Source organism: Dendropsophus ebraccatus, chromosome 13 (assembly GCF_027789765.1).
Source record: "Dendropsophus ebraccatus isolate aDenEbr1 chromosome 13, aDenEbr1.pat, whole genome shotgun sequence".
Classification (NCBI taxonomy): Eukaryota; Metazoa; Chordata; class Amphibia; order Anura; family Hylidae; genus Dendropsophus; species Dendropsophus ebraccatus.
The window spans coordinates 55,285,299-55,294,870 of NC_091466.1; the positions used below are offsets into that span (position 1 = coordinate 55,285,299).

A 9,572-nucleotide genomic window follows, 5' to 3' on the forward strand; every position below is an offset into this window, starting at 1 on the left:
CATTTTTCCCACATTTTGTCCAGGAACATAAATGTAATGGAAGACTTGAATCAAACATCTCATGGAAGATTCGTCCTTCTTGGTCTGTCTAGTGTCCTGTATCTTCAGATCATATTCTTTCTTATATTTCTGCTGATGTATATAATAACACTGTCAGCGAATGTTCTACTCGTCATTGTGGTGACTATAAACTCCAAGCTACAGACGCCCATGTACTTCTTTCTGTGCAATCTCTCTATTATTGACATTTGCTTCTCCTCCACAATTGTCCCCCATATTCTCAGAAATACAATCTCCAAGGATAGAAGTATTTCTCTGTTAGCATGTGCACTTCAAATGTATTTCAGTTTGGCGTTCGGAGCCACTGAGTGCATAATACTTGCCATCATGGCTTATGATAGATTTGTAGCCATTTGTAAACCTTTGCACTATAGAAACATCATGGGCAAGAAATTGTGCTGCTGTTTAGCTGCTGGTTCATGGAGTTTTTGCTTCATGAACTCAGCCCTTCATGTGGTCCTCACCTTCCAACTACCCTACTGTAGATCTCACTATGTCAACCACTTCTTCTGTGAGATGCCTCCATTCCTTCAATTGTCTTGCAAAGACACTTGGCTTAATGAAATAGCAATGTATATCGCAACCGGAATCATAGCCACATGTTCATTCTCCCTGATTGTGATTTCGTACATCCACATTATCTCCAATATTTTAAAGATCCGTTCCTCACAAGGGAGGCAAAAAGCTTTTTCCACATGTGTCTCCCACCTTACGGTGGTGTTGCTCTATTATGGGACTATAATGATCATGTATCTCAGACCTCACTCTGAGTACTCTCCAGAGAAAGACAAGACCGTATCTATTTTATATACAGTGGTAACTCCTATGTTGAATCCCATTATTTATAGCATGAGGAACAAGGATGTTAAAGGTACTATAGGAATGAAGTTTTTTAAGCAGTCATTGGACCAAAAAGACAGACATTCTTATTTTTTTCAAAATAAATAATAGACTGCTTCAGTACAAGACATTCAGAATGGGAATAGTTCAAAGCAACCACCATTAACAGGGTTAATGACACTAAACGTTTAGATTAGGGTCGAGGGTCCAGTAAGGTCTGATTTTGGCTGCTAGGTAGCCCGGAGTGGAGCAGCCAATGAAATCAGGCTGGGGAGGGGCTTGCCTGGAGAGCTTTGTGCTCACCCACCAAGGTCCCTTTATGGTATGGGATTTTCTGAGATTCTGGGTGTTACAGGGCTTAGAAATGTATCAACAAATTATCAAATTCTTATGAAATTTCTAAAATTGATCTTGTTAGGCTAGGTTCACACTGCGTTTTCAGCATCCGTTTAACGGATCCGTTTTTTTTAACGTCCAGAAAAATAGGGTCATCAACGTTTTTTTGTCCGTTTTGGTCCGTCAAAAAAAACGGATCCGTTTTTTTTTATAATGGAAGTCAATGGAAAAACGGATGCACACAAATGAATCCGTTTTTTGCAATCCGTTTTTCATGCGTTTTTTGCAAAAAACGGATGCGTTAAACGGATGCTGAAAACGCAGTGTGAACCTAGCCTTAGGGACCAGTTCATTTTTTAAGTGGATTTAGGAGGCTTGTATACTGGAAACCAGCATAAGTGGCCCCATTTTGGAAACTAAACACCTTAAAGAATCAACATAAGGTTATAATGAGTATTTTGCCCCTATAGGTGCTTGAGGAAAGTATTCAACATTGGGCCTTAAAAAATGGAAAATATAAATTTTCCCATAATATATTTGTTTAAATTAATTTATCTTATTTTCACAAGCAACATGAGGCACCTTAAAATTTGTAATGCAGGTTCTCCTTAGTACAACAATACCCCATGTATAACTGTATGAGCACACAGTAGGGCTCAGAAGGGAAAGAGCGCCAATTAGCATTTTCAGTGCAGATTTTGCTGAAGAAGTTTCCGAGTGGCAGGTGGGTTTGCAGTGCCCCTGTAGTACAAACAGAATAGAACCCCCCAGGGAATCATCTATTTATAAGTATAAGGATATCTTCATACACTACAGAAACACTTCACCACCTCCGGGCAGAGTACTTTTGACATTAGGCAAGGGGCCCTCGTATCCTGTCCCTGACACCTACTACTGTTTTTTTCTGTCAACTCACCTTTTTTGCCTATTGCAAATTTGTTGTAAGTACTTGAACATTGTTTGTGATTGTTTTTGCATCAAGATGCAAAACATACATTTAAATTTTTGCGTTTTAGTTTTTTCCTCCTTGTGCTTAAAAGGCCATAGCAGTTGCAATAACAGACTGAATTTTTGCATAAAGTACACTGCGAAACCAGAAAAAAATTTAATGTGTGGTGAAATTGGAAATTGCTTTTACACCATTTGCCCTGGGGTAAAACTGACTTGTTATATATGTTCGTCAAGTCGTTACGATTACAACTTTATGTAACATGTTTAACATTTATTTTATTTGATGGCTTGTAAAAAATTCAAAAATCGCTCTATTACTATACTTAAACGCTTTTATCCTTTGGTCTATGGGTCTGTGTGAGGTGTAATTTTTTGCTCCATGATGTGATCTTTCTATCGGTACCTTGATTGCGCATATGCGACTTTTTGATAGCTTTTTATTAAATTCTGGATTTGATGCGGCTAAAAATGCGCAATTTTCACTTTGGGATTTTTTTGCGCGTACGCTGTTTACCGTGCGAGATCAGGAATGTGATAAATTAATCGTTTAGGACATTTTTTTTTTTTCTTTACACTTATACTAGAAGCTCCCCTGGGGGGCTTCTAGTATAAGCACACTGATCTCTCATTGAGATCTATGCAGTATAGATATACTGCATAGATCAATGAGATAGGCACTGGATTGCTTTCGGCTGCTGCAGCCGAAAGCGATCGAGTGCCGAGCCGGGATCAGCGACATTATGATGCAGACCCTGGCCGGTGCCGGATGTGTGGATCACTTCTCTGGGACAAAGTCCCGAGGGGGTGGGGGCGATCCACCCCACTAGACACCAGGGATGGCTGACAGCAGGCAATCAGATGCAGCTGTCAACTTTGACAGCTGCATCTGATTACTTGATTAGCGGGCACAGTGATCAGGCCCTGCCCGCTAATAACCACGGTCCCGAGCTACTTGCGGCAGCCAGGACGGCGGCACTTCAAAACGGGGCCACCGCACGGCCCTGTTTTGAACGGCCGTAGACGATCCTGGACGTACCTGGATGCCCAGGGTTGTCTAGGGGTTAAAAGATGCTTAACATGATACGGTCATCTCTGTCATCTCTGCTGCCATACTTGCACCTACACCGCGCACCTCACCTTAGTCCTAACACAGGTCCGGTTGCCATGTGTCTGGGAGTGGGTGTTACCACTCCTAGCCAGCGTGACACCAGAACCCACCAGCAGGCCCAACATAAGTTCCAGCAACTTAGGCCACCACAATGGGCCCGGGCTATTCAGAAATTGTGGGCCCCTTGCTAACCACGCCACCTCTAGCCCTTCCCCCACCCCACTAACCACACCCCAACTAACCCTGCCAGCTAACCAAATAACCTTGCTACAAGATCTATCTACTACCTATCTATCTATCTATCTATCTATCTATCTATCTATCTATCTATCTATCTATCTATCTATCAATAAAGATTAGAGATGAGCCAGTAGCATTCTATTACACTATTCAAAATACTTGTTTTCGAGCATACGACTGAAAAAGCTGTAAAAAATTGTTTCTCCTCACACCTTGTCTGTTGCCTTTTTCTAGCCAATAAATATGCAGGGTGTCGGCCACTTTGATGATTATACAACCTCAGATCACTTATTTCTTGACGGCAGCCCCGACCTGGATAACAGAAGGCCAAGACCAAGAGCTAGGTACTGTACTTTCTCTTTGCCCAAGACGAAAGGAGGAATTGCCCTGTCAGACCTTACCAATACCATCATACTGTTACTGGATAACACCGCCATACCAGACCTGAACTATACCGCCATACTGTGACTGGTGTACACCGCCATACCAGACCGGATCAATACCACCATACTGTGATTGGATAACACCATCAGACCTGACCAATACCACCATACTGTGACTGGACACCAGACCTGACCAATTCCACCATACCACATTCCCCCCCCCCCTAAAAAAATGCAAACCTTTTTTCCGTCCCCCTGCTCCCTGGTGCTGCCCCCCTGCAAGGTGCTTCCCTAGGCACTGTACCACGGGTGCCTAGTGGTAAATCAGGACATCAGCTACTTAGACAGACAGACAGACAGACTGTCAGGCAGTGTATAATTTTCCTGTATACACCTGTGTTGACCTATTTCGTACAACATCCAAATTTTCACAAGACACCTTTTTGCGCTCCGTGCTATGTTAAAAAAAAAAAAAACTGTTACATAACTGCTATCGCCATATGCCAAACTTTTGAAATATACTGTATATGCAAGTGTTTGCTTACTTCCTGTTAGCTAAAAATTGTCCCAGTACACTTTCTTGCGCTCTGTGCATGAAAAAAGACTCTCTAATGTATCTGCTGTCACCATATGTTCAATTTTATAAATATACTGTATACGCCAGGATTGGCACAGTTGGTTTGTGTTGAACTGTCGCAGTAGTTTATCACTCTCCGGCAGGTTAAAAAGACAAAACTTTTGCAATGGAAAAGGCTAGTGCAAAGGCACGAGGACAGGCGGAAATGCTGGTGCAGACAGAAGCTGCGGCTAAGCGCATGAGGAAACATTGCGCTCTTACAGCATCCCTGGCTTCATCCGTTAGTTTAACACGGGGCGAGGTACAGTACATCGCTGTTAAAGCCAGAGCAGCAGGAATAGGTGGTCAAATGGAAAGCGGACAACGCTTCCAGTCACCTGTCCACCACCCAGTCATCCACACAGTCCAGTCTAGTCGAAAGCCAAGAGTCTGGACTGCAGGAACCTCACTCTAACCATCCTTCCTCCCAACCTGCCCAATGTTACAACCAAGTGATCCCACCTTTGCCCACTCCCAGGAGCTACCTGAAGATTTTTTGTGAACTGATGCCCAAAAATCTCCTGGTGATTTTGATGGTCTGGATCGGCAACTTGTATGTCAAATCATGATGACGAGACACAGTTGCCAGTAAGGGAGGCTGTTGACATGTCCAGTGCTCAGGAGGAGGAGCAGAGTGATGGAATAGAAGAGAAGGTGGTGGACGTAGAAGTCAGTGACCCAACCTGTCCAGGTGTCATTTCTAGTGGGGCAAGCAGTGGAGATGCTTAGGCGCATACTGCAAAAGACAGGAAGAGGCAGTAGTGTGGCCAGCCACAGCTCCTCCCCATAGCAGCCCCTCGCGCAAAGCTCCCCCATCGAGGGCTCGCTCTTCCTTGGTGTGGAGATATTTTAACATGTGGGCGGACAACAAATGGAGTGCAGTTTGTCCACTGTGCCATTCAAAATTTAGTAAGGGCTCGGAAAATAGCAACTTTAACCACCACTGACATGCGGCAGAACATGGAAGCCAAGCACTGGACTGAGTGGGAGAGAGCAAACAGACAACAACCTGCGCCATTGGGTGCTGCCACTGCCTCCTCCCCTTTTCTGTGTGCTGGCACTTCAGTGCAGTCCACCAGCCAGGACACCTGCACATGTGCCTTTGAACCACCCCTTTGCTTTTCTCTGATCCTTCACCTTAAGTTTCCCCTCTGCCTAAGTCTGCCCTTTGCCTAGACCAACATCCTCCAAGTCCCACTGTGGTGACCTCCTGCAGTGGTATGGAGGAGGTACGGTTCGTCACTTGCCAGATGGTTAGGCGTGACGCCACCTCTGTGGTGGTTGGTCGAGATATAGCCGGGCCCAATGATGTTATGTCGTGACACCAGTACCGGTTGGGCACACAGGTATGAGGGAACACCTGCTTTTAGTTAAGAGGGTCGGTTATACCTTGTTTCCCTGTGGTCAGTGTCCTGCTGGGTTGATGCAGGGTCCCTTGGGTTGTTGTCACAGTGGTCTGAAGTGGAGTGATGACCCAACCGGACTATTAGTACTGCCACCCACAGAAAGGGGAGATGACCCAAGGAATGTTAAGGGGAGAGAAGCCACCTAGGATAACTATAGCCCATGCCAAGATCTAGGGATGAGCGAACTTTTCAAAAGTTTGTTTCGATCTGGCGAACTTACGTGAAGTTCGGATTCGTACGAACCGAACCTAAAACGAACCTTGCTATAACTGCTGAATAATTGCAGCTACAATAGTGGTAGTCTGATAGGGTATAGTTTCGTTTAGTTGCAGTTGCCATTTCAATGAAAAAAGTGAAAAAAAAAATTAACCAAGGTGTAAGTGATTACACGAGACATAGGACACAAAGCTCCTTGGACCCAGTAGGGTGGAAAACAGACTTTTGACAGCATCAATAATAGTACTGTATTGGACTCAGTATGGTGGGAACAGACACTTGACAGAGGAGGAGGAGGCGGCACCACTTGATTGCACCCTATGACTATTTGAAGAGGAGGAGGAGGCAGTACCTGATTGGACCCTGGCCAGTATGGTTGAGAAAAGACAATTGACAGAGGAGGATGTTTAGCCTTGGAGTGGTGGCCTGGGAATCCTCATGTTGATGTTGTTTAGCGCACTTTCCAGTACACGGATGAGTGGGACGATGTAGTTGATCCCATAGTCATGCCTGCTCACAAACAGAGTCGCGTCCTCAAAAGGGATCTACAATTGGCAGGAAATGTTCGAAGAAACCTGTGCACTATGAGGTTTATCACATGTGCCATACAAGGTGTATGACTCAGCCCTCCCTGCTGGACTGCAGAGACAATGTTCCTCCCATTGTCGGCTACAACACTTCCCACTGTTAGTTGACCTGGGGTCAGCCATTCATATATCTTCTCCCTGATGGTCCGGAGGAGCTCCTGCCCACTGTGGCTCCATTCACCCAGGCTCACCAAACGAAGGACCGCCTGAGAACACGGGCCTGACATCGTTGGTAAGACACCAGGGCAGGTTGGACTGCAGTCAAAGCGGTGGATGGTTGCAAGCTGGTGGAGGCAGAACTTGTGCAAAACTGGCCCCCTAAAGCACCGGGGAGGTGACAGTGGCAAGAATAGGCCAACTTCCTGATGGTCTTCTGGGAGAATGTTGACCCAATGGGCAGTAGCAGACGTACTGCCCTTACCCATAATTAAAGGACCAGACATCAGCACTCAGGTGCACTGTCATGGACACCAAGAAGCCTAATGAGTCGCCAACATTTTTCTACACAACTGTGCAGTGATGGGACAGCTGATGGGACTTTTTTTTGGCTGGGACGGTGACTTTTTTTTTTACAGTTTTTTTTTTTTTTTTTTTACTTTTTTTTGTTGCGGCTAAACGGAGTTCTCCTATTTTATCTATTTTAGCTTGAACACTAAAGTTGCTTTCATGTTTCTTGGTTGATACAGACAGCTGTCACATTACATTTTTGATTAGGCAGCACCCATATCTGAGGAGACTAACTTAAGGTCTCACCCTAACAGGGGTGACGTCACACATCTTTATATTCACAGAAAACCAGGATACAAGGGATTATAGGAGTAATAATCCCTTACATCCTGGTCTATTCTGTGATTTTATTTGTTATTGTTATTTTAACCAGATTCGTTACGAACTTTCTCAAAGTTCGTTTGGTGACGAACCAAACTTTTTGCAAAGTTCATAACGAATCTGGCTCATTATGGTTTGGTTCGCTCATCCCTACCAGGAACCTCTCTAAACAGTGCAGGGCAGTCTCCTGAAACAAGAGGAACTGACCCCAGTAAAACAAAGCTACCAGGGGAAAGGTCTATGTATCCTACTTGGTTATCTCCCCGTTCTTTGAGTGGCAGTACCAATTACCCGGGTGGGTCTGCTACCACTTCAGGTTACTGTGACAATTGCCCAAGTGTCCCTCAACACTCCCGGAGGTTACCGGCCATTGGGGACAGTAAACCGACCAAAGCAGGTACCTACATCACACCTGTACAAAAACACCCAATACTCAGTTATCACAGAAGTGGCCGAGTATTACAGCTCTGTGCCCTGTGACTACGACAGTCCTTTAATTTAGGCCTATTGGACCGCTTCAGTTGCACCCACATAAAGAGGGCTCTGGCCAGCAGAAGTGGTGTGGCCCGAGGTGCTAATGCAGGTGTTGTGTGCAGCTGGTGGACTCTGGTGTTTGGGACTACTTGTCCCGGTGGCCAGGAGTGGTAGTACACATGGGCACCGGACTTTTAGTAGAACAATTGTGCGGTGCAAGTGAGGGTGCAGGTGCAGCGACAAAGATGTCCCGACTTAAACAGTGCTTAACTTTACTGAAAATACTGCAATAGTGCAATACAAAAAATATAAGAACAGTTCTGGTAACTGTAAGTGCTAGTGCAAGAATACTTGAGCAGAAGACTTTTCTTGAGAGAGAGTGTGGTGTAGGGGCCAGGTAGAAGCCCTTCCCTAATTAGCACAGTACCCTGCCGGGATGTGTGTGAAGAAAGATGCTTGAATCTTGTAGTGAATCTTCTCATACTCGTACGTTTAGATAAATACCAGTTAACTTATCTGACCGCCTTCTGCCTCCCAGTATCAGTGACCGCCCTGAGAAGTAGTACGAGTGCTAGGTCTTTGTCTCTTAGTGTAGCTCCCACTGAAGCCTAACCCAAGGTGGAAGAGCGTCTGTCAGTTCACTACCTCAGCTCTTAGTTTCTTTGACTTACTGGGGATCAGCCCCTCTGCCTTTTCCTTAGGGGGTTACTGTCCTGACTGACGAATCCTTGATGTAGCCAAGGGGGGCTCTCTTGTGGTACCGGTTACGCAACCTCTTGGTTTAGCACTGCATCTAGCTAATTACTTTCTCCTAGCTTAGATAGAAAAGGTGTAGTCCCTGTCAAGGACCAGGCCTATGCCAGGCCTGCTGTGGTGGGACAGGAAGGGTGTGAGCAGTGTCGGACTGGAATACCTGGGGCCCACCAGAAGAAATGATCTTTGGGGCCCACCAAAGAAGAATCGGTAAAAAGCGACATATAGACCCGGCCCTATCCTGGATTCATCTTTATCTGCGACAACTCCCTTGTTAATGACATGTTTTCAGTCGAACTATAACTCTCTACACTTATGAAGCTTTAATGAAGGGTATGATTGGAGTTGTAGTTTTAGAGAGAACAAACCTTTAATAATTGATTGTTGTGCAGAAGCTTCTGGTGGTGTAATCTGTTAAAACCATCAGCCCTGAAGGTCTAGCACTATATGTCTCTACAGTGGCAGCTCATATGTACTACAACTTCCAGCATATCCTGAGGGATGCAGACTATCATTAAATGCTGGGAGTTGTAGTGCTTGCAGCTATTGTACCTAGAGTACTCTTGGTGTATTGTACACTGAATGCTTTGTGGGAGATCAGAATACATAGTTATGTAGGGGCTCAGTGTGTGGAAGTGCCCCTAGAACAGAACTCTCAACATACCATCACACTGTTACTGACCATATTATCCATCATAATACTACTACTTCATCCTCCTGCACCTCCATTATCATACTACTACCCCTCTCATCCTCCTACCCCTCCATCATCAT

General features: G+C 45.0%; 1 protein-coding gene across 1 annotated transcript; it reads left to right on the forward strand.

The window, feature by feature from the left end:
- The first annotated feature begins 36 nt into the window (after positions 1-36).
- On the forward strand, positions 37-1,008 carry LOC138770576 (olfactory receptor 5AR1-like). Its single transcript, XM_069949681.1, has one exon. The coding sequence runs from the start codon at positions 37-39 to the stop codon at positions 1,006-1,008; it is 972 nt and encodes a 323-aa protein (XP_069805782.1).
- The last annotated feature ends 8,564 nt before the right edge of the window (positions 1,009-9,572 follow it).

Excerpts from the sequence above, each read along its gene's own strand:
- LOC138770576 (XM_069949681.1), top strand. The coding sequence starts at position 37 with ATGGAAGACTTGAATCAAACATCTCATGGAAGATTCGTCCTTCTTGGT.